The sequence below is a fragment of the Sturnira hondurensis genome, unplaced genomic scaffold, assembly GCF_014824575.4.
Source record: "Sturnira hondurensis isolate 20B ecotype Veracruz unplaced genomic scaffold, ASM1482457v3 Scaffold0017436, whole genome shotgun sequence".
NCBI lineage: Eukaryota > Metazoa > Chordata > Mammalia > Chiroptera > Phyllostomidae > Sturnira > Sturnira hondurensis.
In genome coordinates, this window is record NW_028090067.1 from 15,572,881 (window position 1) to 15,591,990 (window position 19,110).

Here is a 19,110-nt window from a genome sequence, read left to right on the forward strand (position 1 = left end):
GTCAGGGTGCTGGGCTCTGGGCTCCGGGCCCGCCCCTTTCTCCCCGGCGCCTCTTCTGTAATGTAAGCTGACACTGCCTTGTCAGCTGGTTGTGGGATTAAGGCCGAAGGTATGCTACATGTTGTAAGATGGGGTGGGGGGAGGTTTAGGAGCAGGGGCCAGCCTGCCTGGCCTTGAACCCCAGCCCAGGAGCCTGTGGGCCTCGCAGCCTCAGACAAGGTTCTCCTCCTGTTCAGGTGGCCCTCCTGTGTGAAAGGGCGCAGTGATGGCAATGCTCACTTAGGGGGCCGCGGGTGGGCTGCTCCGAACAGGGCCTGGCACCCAGGATGTGCTCCAAGCACTGGCTGTGCGCACTCCTGACGCTCGGCTTTCTCCACTACCGCTACTGGCTGGTTTGCTGCCCCCTTCACCATCACCTTTGAGGGCACCCCAGCCCGAGGCCTTTCAGAGGCCACAGGGTGGGTTGACTCCCACCCTGGAGGCAACCCCCCTCTCCTGTCATGGCAGCCTTCTGAAGGTGGTCCTTGGGTGGACCCCTCCCAGACTCAGAGTAACACAGGCAGTTCCAACAGGAACAGGCAAGCCACCGAGACTGCTGCACATGGCAGTGGGCCTAGCACCTCGGGGCCCAGGGGCAAGGCGCCAGGATACCTGTTGTCCAGTGCGTGTGGCACCTGGGGCTCTGGCACCTCAGCCCCAGGAGGGAGACAGAGGGCAGGCTTCTCGCTGGTGAGCCGGGCCCCTAGCCTGGGTCCCTGCAGCATGGAGAGCCGGCCGGCTCCCTCAGAGGCCAGGCTCCACGTGGGAAGGGCCTCATGCCAGGTGGGAGAGGAGGACGAGGGCGCAGCTGGACCAGCCTGGGCAGAAACCCTGGCTCTGGGCCCCGCGAGCCCATGTCCGAGTCTGTGCGATGGGGACAGCAAGCACCTTCTTGCCTTGCATGCGATGGTGTCCCCAGGACAGTGGCCATTGCTGACAAGTGCTAATGACAAGAGGGCTGGTCACAGGCGAGCAGGTGGTGGGAGGTCAGGGAACGGGGAGAGCGAGGCCTGGGAAGGGGTCACAGGGCCCCGAGCCCAGACAGAACGGAAGCTGCCGACGGCACAAACCCCGGTTTTATTGGTCTGGTTTCTTCAGTGAGCCTCCTGCTCAGGGGACCCAGGGCCCACTAGTGGAGAGGGAGGGTGGCGTCTGGAGCCTTCCGGAGTCCAGAGCCTGCAGGACTCCCCCAGCCCGATGTATGCAGCGCGCTCACTGCCCTGGTGCCTGGGAGGGAAGAAGGGAGGTGGCTCTTTGGGGGGTTCGGGTGGCTCTAGAGTAATTCAGTGTGGGGCCCAGGGTCCATTCTTCACAGCGGGAGGTAGAAGGGGTCACATAAAGTTCTTTATTACAGACCTACAAAAAATGAGAGAATTATATATTACTCTCATTTGTTGGGGTTTCTCTCTTCCTTCTTTTTCTTTTTATAAAACAACAGCAGGGAAGATGCAGGAGGCAGGTGAGCCAGGCACGGGGATTTGGATGAGACCCTGGGACTGGGGAGATGAGGGCCAAGCCATTACTGCCCGACAGTAATGCTGTGGGCTGGCCCGGGCTCTCTCCAAGCCTCTGGGAGAACTACGACAGCCCTGGAGGGGGCGGACAGAGAGTGGGTGGGAGACAGCTGTCCCCAGACCAGCAGCAGCACCATTCCTCTGGCGGCCACGCTGGCAGTCGGCCAGATCGGAAGCACTGGAGGAGGACCCAGGCTTGGAGGCCTGGTCTGCTCGGCCCGGGCCCTCGGGGCCCCACAGAAGGGAGGAGGCGGGGAGGGCCTACACAGACGGGCCTTCCGGGGCCCACGGGCCCCAGCGGGCAAGGGCAATCGGGGCTCTTCCCTGCTGGTCAGCCTATCAGCTTCTTCAGGAAGGCCTCCAGCTGGTCCTCATCCTTGATGCCCACAAACTTGTCCACCACGTCCCCATTCTTGATGGCCAGCACGGTGGGCACAGCTGACACCTAGATTGAGGCAAGGGAGGCAAAGGAATTCAGAGGTGACACGAACTCTTCAACTGTCATTCCCAAGCCTTCGTGGGGAAGGCTGGTAGCTTATGTAGGGCAGTGGCTGCCCAATGCCATGGGCGGGGCCCTTTCCCGGCTGCAGGGGTACTGCAGGGCCCGGACGTCCAGCCCTGGAGAAACTTTTCCATTGTGGGCTCCCAGAAGTATCCTGCCTCCCCCAACCACATGGCTGACTCACTGGCCCAGTGGTTTGGCTGGAATGACGGGAGATTAAAATAACCCATGCAGCTGCAGGCTGGGCTGGGGGTGGGGCAGGGACCAGGAGGTGGGAGTCTGCCTCCTGGCTCTGCCACTCACTGGCTGGGGCCGTGGCCAGGCCACACCCCCTTCAGAGCAGCACAGCCCTCTTCCATCAAACAGGTGGCAGTGCCTACCTGCCACCTCATCACTCTTAAGTATCCGTGTTATCATCTGCGAACCTGAGATACTGATGGCACTTATATCAGAGGGTATAGGGGCTGAACGAAACCAGGAGCGTAAACTCTCAGCACAACGCCCGCACCTGGCAGGGCCATCAACAGTGGCAGACCCTGGCATGGCGCCCGACACAAAGTGGGCACCCTGCAAACGGGGGCCGCAGGGGGCAGGGCAGGAAGGTCTAACACAGGCCCCTGGAGAGCTGCTTTGGCTCAATGCCGTGACGGTTAACGGGGTCTAGAAAGCCACCAACTCATTCTGGACAGTGTGGGAAGAGGGCCCAGCCATGTAGGATCTGCTGGGTATTCATAGTGGGGGTTGGAGACAACATTCCGGGCCCATGAGGCATCTTCTCCAGCTCCTGCAGGGGACATGACAGATCACGTGCTACATAAACAGGACCCACGGCTCTGGCACCGAGCATTTTCTGTTCCCTGGGCTCCCTGCCTGACACTGGTGGCCACTTGAAAAAAGTTTATAAACAGAACAAGATAAACACACTTTTCTTACACACAAGTTAACTACGAAGTAACAATAGTGGTTTAGACAAACATACCAGGCCTTCACTATCCTGAGTGCTGTCCACCCACCAGTCATCCTGGGGAGCCAGTTTTAAGGTTCACAGTGTTTCAACTCCACACGGCAGTTACAAAGAAAGGACAGCAGGCCACCCAGAGACTTCACATGGCAGGCTTGCACCCCTCCCCCCATGGCCTTTGGGGACAAAAACCTCAAGTAAGATGACACAGCCTCTGTCCTTGTTAGTATCTTTAGGTCCCTTCAAGGACCATCCTGGGGCTGATGTGGGTGGCAGGTGTGGGCAGACCCGTCAGGCAATGGGCTCACCACACATGTCACTGGTTCCTGTCCCTGAAATTCTCTTTTTTAAATAAAAATTTTATTTATTTATTGTTTTAGAGAGAGGGGAAGGGAAGGAGAAAGAGAGGAAGAGGGCCATATTAACGTGTGGTTGGCCCTCATGTGCCCCAAAATGGGGACCTGGCTGGCAACCCAGACATGTGCCTTAAGCGGGAATCAAACCAGCCACCCTGTGGTTCAGAGGCCCATGCTCGATCCACTGAGCGACACCAACCAGGGCCGTGTCCCTGTAATTCTTGACTCTGGCATGGGAGACTGCATGAATGCAAGGGTCCAGCACGTGGTTCGCTCTGTCTCCAGGCACAAGCTTGCTCCCAGAAGCAACCAAGGCCGAGGCGCGCGGTTTGAGAGTAAGATTTACAGGGCTGGTGCTTTGTTCTTTTGCCCCCTCTAGTGGTCTGTGAAGGAAGCGGCCTCAAATCCGGCAACTTTCAAGTACCAGTCAACTCTGCCCTTGTTCAATCCCACCCTGTGCCATTTCTTAATAAATACAAAAGCTGTATGTTGTTGTATGAGAAGCGACCTAATTGCCTTTACATGTCCTCTAAGCAGGACCGTGTCTGCAATGAGGTGGCATGGAGTGGACTCAGTTTTCCTCAAGAACTCCAGGTGAGTCCTGTGGTGATCGCACTGGTGCGCCCCACATGTGCTCGCACACGCAGCGGTGTGCAGCGGCTGGGTGTACAGCACCCATACCACGACTGTATTTTCATGACGACCAAGGTCCAGCCATTCCTGGCCAAGGGCACGCTTTGAAGTCTGAGTGTGCGTACACACTTGGCCACAGGCGTGCCAGAGGCTGATTCCCCTCACTGCGGGGTACCTGGGCTTTGATTAGACTTTGCTCACCTCCAAGGAGGGGTTGGTCCCTACAAACACTGCCTTAAATGGAAGTGCACAGGTGCTGGGCACATTCTTCCGGAACAGAGATGTAAGCGTAAGAGGGGAGGAAGACTGAAAGCTGTGCTGGAAGTGCCGCCTCTCCTGTGCACCATGCAGCCACCGGCCTGATGCCTCCCATGCTTGGCTAAAGGCCCCGAGAACTCAGGAAGGGGGGGTTTGTGGGGGCCCTTCCCACTGACCCGCAGCCCACTCCCACCAGCCTGCACTGCCGCTGAGCTCACTGTACCTGCCAGGCCTCCTCCCATCTCACCCTGGTTCCCTCCATTCTGGAGCTGTTGAGGGTCTACCAAGGGGCAGGCACTGTGCTGGGTTTGTAAGAGACCAGCGACTTCCTCCTGACTGACTGCAGAATGAAGGCAGAGGAAGGTCACTATCACCCTGGCTACCCCATCCTGGCTGCTTTTATGTGTCAGGGACGACACTAACCACTTGTGCCAGCTACCTCAAATTCTTGCCTCTTTCAAGATCAGAAGACTGAGTGATGAGGGGTGAAACAAGATCTGTCTGACTTCGCTGTTGGTGAAGCAGTGAGCAAATTACAACATGGCCCGGCCACACAGTGGGGAACTGGGGGTAACATCGAGTCCCCGCAGGGCCAGGGAGCACGTGCAGAGGAGAAGCAGAAAACGAAGCCATGCTTCAACGGAGAAATGCCAAATGCCTTGAAAAAGCTTTAGATACAGGAGGCTTCTTAGAAAAACTATTATTAAACATAATCAAGTCCAGCTATAGGACATTCTGGAAAAGGCAACAGCACCACGGAGGCAGTAAAAAGGTCAGTGGCCGCCAGGGGTTTGTGGGGTGCAGCCCGGCGGATTCTTAGGGCAGTGACTGGTTTGCATGACGCTGCACTAGGGGATGTAGCGACACGTCTGTCCCTGAAAGTGAGATCCTCTCGCTGACAGGTAGCCTGTGCCGACAGCGGGTGAGATGGGCCTTCACAGGAGCACCACAGCCCCAAGGCCAGCCCGGGGCTTTAGAACTTTTGCCCCTTGATATCGATTTCAGACTCTGCCGTGGCATCACCTGGAAGCCTGTTAGAAATGCAGAATGTTGGACCCTTCTAGACCTGCTGAATCAGTCTGCTGTTCAACATCCCAGGTCATGCCCTGGCTCAGTGGATTGAGCGCCAGTTGGATTCCTGGCCAGGGCACATGCCCAGGTTGCTGGCTGGGTCCTCGACTGGGGGTGTGTGACAGGCAACTGACCAATGTTTCTCTCCCCTATATCATCTCCCCATAAACAAACAAATAGATAAATAAAATCTCGAGAAGTACTGATTTAGAAGATTTTCAAAATAGTGGGATATAGTAACGATTGAAGTATATAGTACCTTCCAACTATCTACAAAGCTATATGGAACATTAAAAAGAGAAACCCTAAAACAAAACCCCCAAATGAGGTACTCCAAATACGGGGCAGTCACTGTGCTTGGGTGGTAAGACCACAGGTGACGTGCCCGCCCCTGTAGCTGCGCAGCTGTTTCCCAATGCCTTTAAAAGGGCAGCCTGTACGATGAGGAAACAGCAGGGCAAAACTCCAAGGGGGAGGTCAGAAGCAGAAGCCCCAGAGCAAAGCATAAAGGCTGACGGGCTGCTGCCACATCCGGACCCAGGTTCCCCCTGGCTGGCAAGGCCTGAGTGCTCCCACACGCCCAGCTGTTCTGCGGGCGCCCCAGGGGCAGGGACAGCAGAGAGCTCCCCCACCCCCAAGCCAGGGCAGCAAGGAGTCAGGGCACGGGAGTGCCCACAGACACCAAAATCCCACAGCCCTGGGGACTTTTCCTCCCCTCTCCTTTGGGAGACAGTAAAACTCCAGGGTGGGCAGTTGACTGAAGCATAAAACGCTAGAGGTGAGGGGAGGGGCATTTGTGTGAGGAAGGGGACCACCCATCCTTGGGGTGTGCTGAGCTGGGCGGAGAGCTTGGGAGGAAGTGCCTACTTCCCTGCACAGAATTTTCAGCATTTTCTCCAACAAGTTATCCAACATATAGAAAAAGCACTTCAGGCCTCGGAGGCGGCTATCCTGGGAGGCACTATGGATCTCTTAGCTGAAACTTCTTCCTCAGGCTCTTCCAAAAGAACGGGTGTGACAGAAGGAAGAAAAGGGCTGGGGAAGGGTCAGGAAGCACCCGTGTGGAGCTTCCTAAGTCTGCAATGGCGTCTGCCCAGAGCTTGGTAAGACAAGGAGGTAGGGACCGGGCGCCGGGCCCAGCAGTCCTGGGGGCTTTCTGCGGGACCGTGCATGCTACCTGGACAGTGGACAGGGAAGAGGGCAGAGACGATCTCTTAAGAGCCCTCTGCACTCCACATGCTTTCCAGGCCTAACCCAGGACTTTGGTGCCCAGCCCTACGTCACCAGGCCCCCTGGAATGCAGGCCGGTGCCTGGGGAACTCTCGCCACTACCCTGACCACCGTCAGCAGGGACTGGGTCACTCTTCTTTGCATCTGCACTGGCTGCTTGCAGGTCCTGGCAGATGCCGGCACTCGGGCTGTGTCTGCCGAAGTTCCACTGGCTGGGGGGAGCCTGGCCCACTTCAACCCGCCCATCACCCTGCCGGATCCAGATATTTCAAGAGAAAGAGAAATCTGGATTTTCGTGGGAAATCTTCTGAATTTTAAATAGCAACATCTGGGTTGGTATTTTTAAAAAGCACTTAGAGCCCTGGCTGGTGTGGCTCAGTGGATTGAGGGTGGGCCTGTGAAGCAAGGGGTTGCTGGTTCGATTCCGGGTCAGGGACATGCCTGGGCTGCAGGCCAGTTCCCAGCAGGGGACTCCGAGAGGCAACCATACGTTGATATACATTGATATTTCTCTCGCTCTCTCCTACCCTTCCCTTCTAAAGATAAAAAATAAAATCTAAAAAAAAGCACTTGGAGAGCCAGTCCAAACCTGCCACCGGGCTGAATCTGGCCCACAGGTGCCACCACGGCTCTGTACCAACCCATTCCCTAGCCTGGTTGTGCAGAGCCCTCCAATATGGTCAGGGTGGCTTTCCCGGCTGCCTGCTCCTTTGCTCCACCCTTCATTCCAGCCATCCAGCCATGACGGACACCTCCCCTTGCTCTAACTACAGTGCTCTCCAAGGCCCAGAGGATGCATTCCCTGGAACACAGGGAATGCATCACATTCAACAGGAACAGGAACACATTCCCTGTTCCTCTTCCTTCAGCACGCTCTGTTCCATAGGCCCTGCTGTTCTGTGAGCATGCCTGGGAGACCCTGACCTTGGGGCCTTTGCATGTGATGTCTGCTCTGCCCAGACTGCTCTTCCAGATAGCTGCATGGTTCACCCCACACTCCCAGGTCTTAGTCAGATGTCAGCTTCCCATGCGACTGTCCCTATCCCACTCTTTACAAAGGAAAGCGTCCCTAACCCCACACTCTACATTCCCGTCCCTTCTTCTGGATTTGTTTCTGTACTGTCTACGGCCACTTCAGTGCTACAATCACAGGATTTGCAACCGTGACCAGTGCCTACGAAGCCTCAAATATGTACCACCTGGTCCTTTAGAGAAAAGTTTGCCAACGCTGACCTAAAATGCCAGAGTGTAGGCCCCATGAGACCGGAGTTTTGTTCACTGCCACATCCTTGGCACCGAGCAACAGCACCTGGCATGCAAGGGACTCTAAGTAAACAGCTGTTGAATGGACACACAAGCAAACTGAACACATCGGGTGACGTCGAGTACCTGTGTACGCTGTGCCCCCGGCCCCTCCTGCTTCGTGCATCATTCACGGCTCTGCTCAGAGAGTCCCTCTAACGGGATGCCTTCCCGTCCCCTCGAGTCCCGCCCCAGGTGCAGTCGGTTCTTTCTTTTGTGCATCTCTTCTCTCAGTGCTTCTCATCCTGCACTGAGACCATCTGTCTACTTGTTCCTTCCCACCAGACTAAGAGCTGCTTGGAGACAAGGAGCTCATCTCGTCTGCGCCAGAGTCACGAGTGCCTGGCACACTGTAGGGCTCGTGAATGACTGCTGGATGAACACGTGGATGAATGAATTCAGGAAGGAAGAAATGCACCCATGTCCTGAAATGCACAGAACCACCTGCTGTTTGGGGTCATGCATTCTACTTCCTAAAGGTGGTAAAGAAAGACAGGTAGCTCAGAGATTCGATAGACTCACCTCTGTCAAGTGCTTTGAACCTCTGGGAGCTCTAAATAAACCACCAAGACACCCCCCCCTTACTGGTCCTCAAGACACCCATTGGCTGCACCAGCTATCCTGTGGCCCCAAGCACCCCCAGACCAGCTGCCCTGGGCGATCCCCTGCCAATCCATACCTCATACTCTATGGCGAGGTCTGTGTGGTCGTCAATATCCACCTTGGCCATCACCACCTTTCCATGCTGCTTGGCCACCACCTTCTCTAACCGTGGCCCCAGGATCTTGCAGGGGCCACACCACCTCGGAAGGGGAGAAAGGAAGCATCCCGTCACAAAAGCGCTCACTAGGTGATCTCCGTTCTCCCCAGAACATGCCCTGCACCCACATCTTTCTGGGGGACCTTTTGTCCTGATTACCTCTGTTTATAGTGTTTGAATATTAACCTGTTATGTCGACATGCCAAATGGAAATGGTAGGAGATTCAGCAGCAGGGGAATTCTCATAGGTCTCTAAGTTCTAAAACGCGGGCCTCAGACTCTCACAAAGGTTATTTCACTTTCTTCAACATATCAGAAATAGACGTATCGCCCTGGCTGGTGTAGCTCAGTGGACTGAGCGCAGGCCTGTGAATCAGAGGATCATGGTTCGATTCCCAGTCAGGGCACATGCCTGGGATGGAAGCCAGTTCCTTGCAGGGGATGCACAAGAGGCAACCATACATTGATATTTCTCTCCTTCCCTTCCTCTCTAAAGATACATAAAATAAAAAAATCTTTGTTAGAAAAACAAAGAAAGAAAAAAGACATATCCTGTGGAAGGATACGGGATTTGAAGTTAAGAGGTTTGGGTTCAGAGACAGGCTCCTCCCCAACCAGCTGGCTGTTCTGGGGCCCAGTTTCCTCATTGGAGAAAGACAGGCCACGCCTCTCAGAGCTGTGATGAAAAGTCAACTAAGGCACCGTGGATAAACATGCTTCGTAAGGTACAGAATTCCTTCGAACACCTCACTGACAGAAACTAAAGGTGAGAAACCAATGGTTAGAGGGTGTCCACGACACGCCAGTCGCTGCGCTGAGACCTTCTCAGCTTTTCCTACACAGAACCCTTCCCGCAGCCAAGGAAAAAAGAGATCTAGGAAACTGAGGCCCATACAAGTTAAGCAACTTATGCAACGTCACAGAGCTGGTGAGAAGCAGAGCTGGTGAGAAGCAGAGCTGGCACTGCAACCCAAGGTTGTGTTCCAAGTGTCTCCTTTCAGCTCCAGGCCACTCTGCGGTTCCCAGGCCCTGTGACAGTGGTCAGCACTGCACTGAGCACAGGTGTTTCCCTCTATGGGGCGAGCTTTCAAGAACAGCTGTCTTCCCTAGGCATGTGGCATTAAGGACAGTGCCTGGCACTGAACAAACTCACACCCTGCTTCCGTGCTAGAGAAGAAAATGAAGCAGCATCCTATTTACCACCCACTTCAGAAGCGCCCCCTGGAGTGTGCACTGTGCCAGCAGGGCAGCACAGCCCTGAGTTCCACGACTCCCTGGCTCATGTCTCCTATCTGATTTTCAGCCTCTGAAATGCTTTCCATTCAGAGATTTCAATGAATGAACTTACCACACCTGAAAGCCCAGTCTGCAAGACCTTATCTCCCACTACAAGTGAAGAAAGGGAAGCACAAGGACACCCACTGGCCTGCCCGGGATGCGTGGTGTGTCAGAGAAAGAATGGGAAAGAAAGCAAAAGAACCTGCCAAGATTTGCACAGAAAGCCTCCCAACTCGTAACTTGGACAATAATGGCTCCTTCTAGAATGTCTCCTTCTGAGGGGTTCGCCCAGTTTTTTTGTAGCCAGGTCCCAAAGGTCTGGAAATGAAGAAGGCCAGGCTAAAAGTCAGTAGGCCACAAGCATTTTTAAACATCCTGAGAACGAACTCATGCAGCACTGAAAAGAGACCCCTGCCCACTCTCTGCACACTTAGGTGCCGCTGAGGTGGCACTGAGACCTTCTAGCCACCCCTTTCCAGTTTGGGTGGCAGGGTGTTAAAACCAAACCAACTTATCTGCAGGGCCAGGAACTGGTATACATACACCAAAAGCTGGATGGTGCTACGGTTTTACTATCCCTGTTTTGGTATAAGCTGAAGACGACCCTCAGCTACTTGGGAAGCAGATACAGGACCCAAGTGTTTCCCAGCACCAAGAAGAGCCTGAAAGATTATTTAAAGGTCTGTCTCCTACCCGACTACACTCATTTCTTCGGGAGCAGGGATTGGGCCTTGCCAGTATTTGGAGTGAGTCTGTGTATGAGAAGCATCCAACATGGTGCTAAGATAGAACTGGCTCTCAAAGATACCTGAACAAGTGACACCCTAGTCTTCTCCTGGCCCCGAGCACTCACTGCGCATGAAAATCCACAACCACTGGTGTCTCACTGTTGACAACTCGGTCTTGAAAGTCAGTGCCATCCTGGATGTTAAAGGTCGTTGTACAGACTCTGGTGGTGTAAAATGGCCGAGCTTGGCTGGTTGTTACTGTCCCATCACCAGGACTGCATTGCAGGGGCCTCAGAGCCCTGGAGGTGAGCGGTGCCCACCGACCTTGAGGGGGCTTCCTGGAGATGACCGAGGCCAGGAACCTCCTCAGGAGAAGTCGCTGAGCCATCTGTGAAGGGAAGAGGCAGGAAGAGCTTCAGAAGACAACAGGAAGTCAATACACAGAGCAAGAAAGGTACTGGGAATACAGGTGAGCTCAAGATGCAGGGCTGGAAGCAAAATGCCAGGAACTGAAGAACCCTTCTGGAGAAGAGGTCAGTGAAGAAAGAACCGAAGGGTAGAAGGAACTGCAAACCAAGTCAGAAATCCTGGTTGATGAGCCAAAAGGAGTCAGGATATCAGTGGAATTACAACAAAAGAAAGGGAGGCAGGACCGATATTTACCGAGCAAGTGCCAAGGGCCACATGCTTTCTATACATTATAATCCTCGAAGATCAACTTTGGAGAAAGTTTCTACAGTACTGCTCGTATTACCGATAAGGAATCCGAGGCTCGGTTAAGTTGTGGCACGCCCAAAGTAACCCAACTATCACACGAGAGTCAACATAGAAAGCCTAGGCTGTCTGCAATGTCCTTACTCTATCAATTACTTTTAAAAAGGTATTTTAATGGGACATTAGTGAAAAAGGAGGGTTGTAAAAGATCAGGAGAGAGAAACCACAACAATTTAAGGAGGAACTAAAAACCACAGAAACAGGTATGTATGTGTGGGGTAACTAAAAAATAGGGGACGCGTGTGTGGGAGGGAAGTGGGGAGATCGGCCGTCGCCAGGGACCCCTGGCTCTCCCGTGGGCAGATCCTCCCGCCCCGGGCCTCGGCCCGCTCAGCAGCCAGCCCCGCGCAAGAATGCGCTCGCAGCGTGCCTTAGCCGCGACGCCACCTCCCGCCACCCCTACGGGCCTCCTACCTCCCTGCAGCGCGAGCGGAGGGACGCACAGCCCAGTCCGCCCCGCCTGTCAAGGGCACTTCTGCCGTCACTTCCTTAGAGGAGGGTCTTGATCGTCACTTCCGGGGACGGGCAACCTGGAGCACGTCTCTCTGCAACTGGAGGGTCGGCCCGGATTTCCCGCGAAATGGGACGGCGGGACCCCTAAAGGGGCGGAGCCTCAGTTAGGGACCAGAAAAGAGGGGCACACGGGCGAAGAGGCCGGAATAGGGAGGGAGGACCCTTGAGGAGGGACCGGAAAAGGTGGTGGCTGGGGGTTGGGGGGGAGGGACCGGAAGAGGCGGGCGGATCCAGGAGGAGGGACCGAGAGGAGAGGTGAAAGGAGGGGGAAGCAAGAAGGAGGTGCTTTTAGGAGAGAAGGGAGGAGGGGAGGAGTGATTGTGGAGTGTGTTTTAAACTCAGCCAGCACTGGCCATCCCTTCTGCCCCATTTATTGTCTCCCCAAAATTCCTAGACGTGCTGGGAGGTTCTGTCTTTCCATTTTGCTAATGAGGTAGCTACGCTCCTGAAAAGGTGTAGTTCCCCGTCAATGGGCAAAAGACCCTGCCTAGGTAGGAGTCAAGAGACCGCTTTTTGTCCCGTGTCTGTAACAAACGACTGCATGACCTCGTGGTTTTGGGCAAGTCAGCCTGCCCCGGGGCCTTCGGTTTCCCGTTCTGTGGCTTGAAGGACTGGGCTTGCCATGCACGTCTTTGAACTTGCTGGGGAACTGGGCACCAGATGGTGGTGGTACTTGGAAGGCCTGCCTACCAGGCCTTGGGTCAAGTGTGGTGACCTGTGAACCTTGGACCTGGGCCTTCCTTTCACACTCTGGGGGTTCAGACCTAGTCACCCCAAGATGTCCTTTAGTGGTATGTGAATTGTTTTGAGCTAAGGACAATTTTAACTTCAGGCTCAAAAGTAACATCTGCCCCTCCTTTTAACTACCTAGAAAAACTTGAATTAGGGGCCTTGCCCATAATAAGAGATTATCAGTGACAATGTTTTTTGACTCATCTGCACGACAGGGCAAACTTCTATTTACTGAACATCTATTCTTACCGTTTTGCAGTGACCCTTTGAAGCCCCCAAGGTACCCTATTTCATCCGTAGCTCAGAATGTCTTATATACTCGTGTTCTCTCTCAACCTCTCCTGCACGTGGTGGTCCGTGACTCTCACATGTATGTGAGGTTCCCATGCAAATGTAGGAAATTTGGTTATCTTATCTTGATACATCTGTCTCATGCCTATTTGATTATTAGACCAGATAAAAGAACCTTGAGAGTGGAGGAGAGTTTATTGCTCCCGCACAACACCTGTTGTTACTGTTATGGACAGTGGGAGTGCAGACACCTATGTGTCCCAGTCTGGGGTGTTCGTGCTGCCTGTCACCTACCAGACCCAATAAGCAGAGTCAAGGATTGAATCTCTATGGGCACTTGATTCAAATGGCCAGCGGTCTGAGAAGACAGTGAGTTTGTACCATAACAGACCATCTTAAATTTTATTTTCAACTGACCTGTTTTATAAGAAGAAGTGTAGCCCTGGCTGGTGTGGCTCGGTGAATTGAGTGTGGGCCTTCGAACCACACAATCGCGGTTCGATTCCCAGTTAGGGCACGTGCCTGGGTTGCGGGTCAGTTCCCAGCGGGGGACTCACAAGAGGCAACCATACATTGATGTTTCTCTCCTTCTTTCCTTCCTTTCCTCTCTAAAGATAAATAAATAAAATCTTAAAAAAAAAAGAAGAAAGTGTAGGTAAGGGGTTTGGAATTTAGGGAGAAGGTAATCAGATAAAAGCTACAGCATTCTTCCATCTGGGTCCTGGGCGGTGGTCTGTGTCTCAGTCCTGGGCGGTGGGCGTTTCCCCCTGGAGCACAATGGCTCAGATACCATCTGGATTGCTTGCAGTTCTGGGGCACAAAGGTGGAACTGCTTATGGTCTCCTGGAGTCAGGGTGGGTCATACCTTCAGTTCCTGGGACAATAGCTTTAAAAAAAGGGATTTTATTTATTTAGACAGAGGGGAAGAGTGGGAGAAAGAGAGAACCATCAATATGTGATTATCTCTTGTGTGCCCCCTACTGGGGACCTGGCCTGCAACCCAGGCATGTGCCCTGACTGGGAATTGAACTAGCGACCCTTTGGTTTGCAGGCCAGCACTCAGTCCACTGAGCCACACCAGCCAGGGCTGAAACAATAGCTTTTTACATACATTCATTACTAAGTTTATTAGCTATTACCTGAAACAAAAAATTTTCCAACATTTGAGTCCCCAGTCAGGGTCACAGTCACCTCTTGTGTTCCCTGTATGGTGTGCAACCACTCATGGCTTTTTATGGTTCTATGAATACATCAGTGTGTTTTTTCCCCTCCTTGTCTTTGCTTTTTTCTCTCTCCACTTAATAGAACACCTAGACTACTCGTCACTGTTTCTTTGAGCAGCATTAATTGCTTCCTTCTCTGTAGTGCTTTGTTCCTAACTCTCACATAACGCTAGAGCACATGTTTCCTAAGAGTAGGGATTTGTTGCTTTTATCTGACTCCATATGCCCAGCACCAACCTAATACAGTGCTTCACTCACAGAAGATGTTCAATAGATGCTTATTAAGCCCTGCCTGCTGTGGCTCAGCGGGTTGGCAGGTGTCCCGCAAACCGAAAGGTTGCTGGTTTGATTCCTGTAGCCACAGCTTTGGGATCTTCTGGGATGAGGTGAAGTAATGCTTGGGACAGGTCGGCTTCCCGTGGCCACCAGGAGCCATGTCCGCCTCCTACTTAATAAAGCTCTTTGTTCATCGCACACAGTGAGAGACTAAGTGAGGACACGGGCAGGCATGGCCTTCTCTATCCTATCTGACCCCTTGCTTTTGTCTCTGTCCCTACCTAGGACCGGAGCCCACAGTGGTGATCCATAGAGGAACCCCAGGATCCCTGGCCGGGTGCTTCAGTTGGTTGGAGCGTCATCCCATACGCCAAGAGCTTGCAGGTTTGATTCCTCATCGGGGCACATGCCTAGGTCGTGGGTTTGATTCCTGATCAGGGTGCATACTGGAGGCAATTGATTGATGTTTCTCTCTCTTTCCCTTCCCCCCCCTCTCTCTCTCTCCACCCCCCCAAATCAATAAACATCCTCGAGTCAGGATTTTTTAAAAAATTATACATATTTTTGTCAGATCAGCAAAAAATATATTTTTTCATCTGCCAGAGTTTTAGTAGTTTCTGTGTGCCACGAGGTGGAGAGGTTGAAAACTGCTGCCCCGACTGCTGCCTCATCCCGGCACCACCCCAGGGAACAGCCAGTCAATCTAGGCCAGCAGAGGGCACCATGGGCTCCGACACTGCAGCCGGCGGCAGGGCAGTCAGCCGTGGCTGTGCGCCCACCGGGTGGCAGTGTGGTTCTTTCAGTGTCCTCCACAGTGGGCGGGGCGAGTTGGGCAGTCCTCGTGGGCTCCCTTTGGACCTCAGGGCTGACCACAGGGTGCAGGGTGCTTCTCCCTGACGGCGTGTCAGAGGGTTTTGTGACTGGAGGGAGACACCTAAAAACCCCCCAAAACAAAGAGAGGTGTTGGGCCACCCAGTCTAAGCTGATAGTGAGTTCCTCTCCACGAGGTATCGCTCCTAGAGTATCTTTGTTTTCAGTTTCCATTTGGATAGTCATTTTTTTTAACGCTGTTGCAGAACGGTTGGAAGATGGTTTGCAATTCATCAAGTTGGTTTTACGTTCTGGTGTGATTCATGTTCTGTTGCCTTCCCAGCAATGCCCCGCCTTCGCTTTCTGAGCTTGAAGACGTGGCACCAGAAGAGTAACATGACCCTTAATTCATAGACTGGAGACGGCTTTGTCCTGCAGCGGTTCCTCTGGAGCTGCGTGGCTGTGACGAAGGTCGAGGCTGCAGTGGAGGTGGGTGTATGCTGTGCGTACACTTGCCCACCCACTCTGAGGCCAGCGCTCTCAGGGGACACATGCGGGTGGGGGCGGCAGTAGGTAGAGCTCATTCCAGATCCTGCCCCTGTTGGAGCGAGGCTCCTCGCGTGTTCCTGATTCTGGGGTGGCAGGGTGGGGAAGAGGAGAGAGGGGCAAAGTCTGCAGCTGTGAGAGGCTGGGGAAGGGAGGCAGGAGAGGACCCTTCCTCTTTCCATCTCTCACCCTTTGGCTTGCTTCTCCTCCCCACCCTGGAACTGGAGGCAGCTGTGGGTTAGAAAGATGAACTTGGGCCCAGAACTGGAACTGCTTCTTTCACAGGCTCAGCAACTGACCCCCTGAGTGCCCTTGGGCACGTTGGCCAGCCTCCAGCCCCGTTGCCCATCTGTATGAGGCTCTAACGTTCATGCTTGATCTGCAGAAAGGCTGGGAACTTCCGTTACAGAGAACCAGTGGACGACATGTCCGTGCCCCTCACCACATGCCCCACTGTCCCAGCGCTTCTCCTGCTATTCCTCACAGTAAGCAAAATACTGTTATTAGGCACATTTTACACATGAGGGAGACTGAAGTCCTGAAAGGACAAATAACAACCTAGACCATGAATCAAGCAACAGGCAGGGCTGGGACTCAAACCCAGGCAGACTGGCCCCAGAAGGGGGATGCCTCACAACTCAGTGCTACCGCGTCTTTTAAAAAAAAATATTTATTTATTTTTAGAGAGAGGGGAAGGGAAGGAGAAAGAAACATCAGTGTGCCTGGGAGAGAAACATCAGTGTGTGGTTGCCTCTCATGTGTCCTCTACTGGGAATCTAGCCTGCAACCCAGGCGTGTGCCCCAGCTGGGAATCGAACTGGCAACCCTTTGCTTCACAGGCCTGTGCTCAATCCACTGAGCTACACCAGCCAGGGCCCAAGTCTTTAATATTATCATAAGTACCCTTTAATGTAGACTCTGGTCGTCTTACAGCCTTTGCTGGGGGTGCAAATCACAGACCTGTGCAGGGGAGGCAGGTCTCGGGTGTGGGGCCCTGGTTGGTGACCAGGTGGCCTTGGGCGTGAACGGACCTGCACACGAGTCCCAGCTCTGCCGCTTCCGTGCAGGCCGATGTGACGGGGCTGGCAGTGGGCGCTGGCTGGACCAGAAAGCCCATTTAGTTTTTCCGTAAAATAAAACCCACGATTTTCATTTTCATCAATAAGTTGATTGATCTGAGTACTTTGAGTATGTAGACTATCTATTGCTATTGGCTGCTAGTGGGTAGAGGCCAGGGTGCTGCTAAACATCTCCCAATGCATCAGACAGCCCCACAGCAAAGAGTTATTTGGCCAAAATGTCAGTAGTACCAAGAAATTTCGCAAACCACTTTTTTTAAAAGAAACTGCCATTTTATTTTATTTATTTTAAGATTTTATTTATTTATCTTTAAAGGGGAAGGGAAGGAGAGAAGGAGAGAAAGATCAATGTGTGGTTGCCTCTCATGCGTCCCCTGCTGGGAACTGGCCTGCAACCCAGGCATGTGCCCTGACTGGGAATTGAACCGCGATCATGTGGTTCACAGGCCCGCGCTCAATCCACGGAGCTACACCAGCCAGGGCAGCCTTTGCTTCTTTATGTGTAACACTGAGCTAAAATTGTAATAATTCTTACCAATATCCCAGTGTTATTGTGAAGGATTAAATGGACTAATGCAAGTAAAGGGCGCACAGTAAATGCTTTTAGATCCCAACCTTGAAATTCACTGGGCTCGCTTTGTGCCCAGTCTGTGATCGCTCTTGTGTGGATGCACCACGTGAACTGAAAAGGACGATTCTGTGGTTGCCAGTGGCTTGTTCAGTAAATGTCAGTTGGGTCCAGTGCCTTGCGGGTGTGTGGTTGAGATTGTCTGTGTCTTTACTGATTTTTCTGTCTAGCTGGTCTATCAGTTGCTGAGACAGGGAAGTTAAAACTAAGTGTGATTGTGAATTTATCTCTTCCTTCCTTTAAGTCTGTTAATTTCTGCTGCAAAAGCAGAAATTAAAAAAATTAATTTAAAAAATTAAATCTTTTTGGAAGCGTTGTTATCAGGCTCCTACACATTCATGATTGTTATGTCTTCCTGCTGTATTGACCATTTGTCATTGTGAAATGTCTCTCTTCAACGCTCACAAGGCTCTTTGTCTTAAAGTTTACTCTATCTGATGTTTATTTTTCATTTTTTAATATATCTTATTATTTTTAGAGAGAGGGTGTGGGAAGGAGAAAGAGTGGGAGAGAACCATCAATGTGTGGTTGCTTCTCATGTGTCCCCTACTGGGGACCTGGCCTGCAACCCAGGCATGTGCCCCGACTGGGAATCGAACCGGCAACCTTTGCTTCACAGACCCGTGCTCAACCCACTGAGCTGCACTGGCCAGGGCTCTGCCTGATATTTGTAGAACCGTTCCCACCTTCCCATGGTTACTGTTCGTTTGATAGATCTTTTCAGACCTTTCACTGCCAGGCCATCTGGGATGTCATAAGCGATCCCATCTTTCATGGGGGCACAGGGTCGGGCCCCACTTCTGTGCATTTTGACAGTCTCTGCCTCTATGTTAGAGTCTCTGGTTTCTTTACAATAATGTAATTATTGATATGCTTTGATTTAGGTCTACTCTCTATTTGTCTTCTGTTTGTTCTGTATGTCTTTGATTCTTCTGTTCTTCCTTTCCAGATTTATTTTGTCTTAATTGAATATGTACTTGTAGGATTCAATTTTAATTTATCTGTTGGCTCCTTAGCTATATACCCTTGTGTTATTTTGTTAGTGGCTACTCTAGGGATTATGATGTACCTTCTTCGTGTTCCCGAGTCAGCGTAGCATAGACACTGTGCCCGCAAGGTGATGTAAGAGCCTTGCGACTGGAACCTCCCGTCTTTCATGCTGTGTTGTCAAATGTGCTACATTTGTAGGCTAAGAACCCTATGATATAGTGTTGGTATTTCTGCCTTAAACTCTCATATATACTTTAAATAAATGAAAAGAAAATATAGTCTTTAATAATTAGCCATATATTTGCCCTTTCCAGAGCTATTCTATTTTTTTCTTTTTGAACTCGTGAGCATTTAATGAACTTCCCTCTGTGTGACTTCAAGTTGCCAGGACACAGCCCCGGCTAGCCTCCAACACTCTTAATCTTCTCCTCTGCTCTTCTGCTGAGGACCTTGGCCTTCACAATGACGGGCTGCTCTGGGCTCTTCCCCTTCCCCAGGACTTTGTGTGGCTGGATCATACCACATGGACGATGGGAGCGGCTCCAGTCTTGTTGGGGCAGCATTTACCTGTGTCTGCTCAGCGACCAAGGCCACAGCTCGTCAGGGTTGATGGTGG

The 19,110-nt window shown here is 52.6% G+C and overlaps 1 protein-coding gene across 3 annotated transcripts; it reads right to left on the reverse strand.

Moving 5' to 3' along the window:
* Window positions 1-1,347: 1,347 nt before the first annotated feature.
* Window positions 1,348-11,928, reverse strand: TXN2 (thioredoxin 2). 3 transcript variants are annotated; one of them, XM_037068132.1, is made up of 5 exons: window positions 11,821-11,928; window positions 10,758-11,020; window positions 8,546-8,669; window positions 1,878-1,998; window positions 1,348-1,395 (listed from the first exon to the last, which is right to left on the reverse strand). In XM_037068132.1, exons 2-4 carry the CDS (start codon window positions 11,018-11,020, stop codon window positions 1,885-1,887), a joined length of 501 nt encoding a protein of 166 aa, XP_036924027.1. In that variant the 5' UTR covers window positions 11,821-11,928; the 3' UTR covers window positions 1,348-1,395; window positions 1,878-1,884. The 3 variants fall into 3 exon arrangements, with proteins under 3 accessions (XP_036924027.1, XP_036924028.1, XP_036924026.1); XM_037068133.1 differs by lacking the exon at window positions 11,821-11,928 and adding an exon at window positions 11,777-11,797; XM_037068131.1 differs by lacking the exon at window positions 11,821-11,928 and adding an exon at window positions 11,296-11,378.
* Window positions 11,929-19,110: the final 7,182 nt, after the last annotated feature.

Coding starts and splice junctions, on each gene's coding strand:
- TXN2 (XM_037068131.1), bottom strand. CDS start 11,331: ATGTATAGAAAGCATGTGGCCCTTGGCACTTGCTCG. Junction 11,021..11,295: donor TGGCCCTTGGCACTTGCTCG/GTAAATATCGGT, acceptor TTCCCTTCACAG/ATGGCTCAGCGACTTCTCCT. Junction 1,999..8,545: donor ACCTCGCCATAGAGTATGAG/GTATGGATTGGC, acceptor GCCTCAATCTAG/GTGTCAGCTGTGCCCACCGT.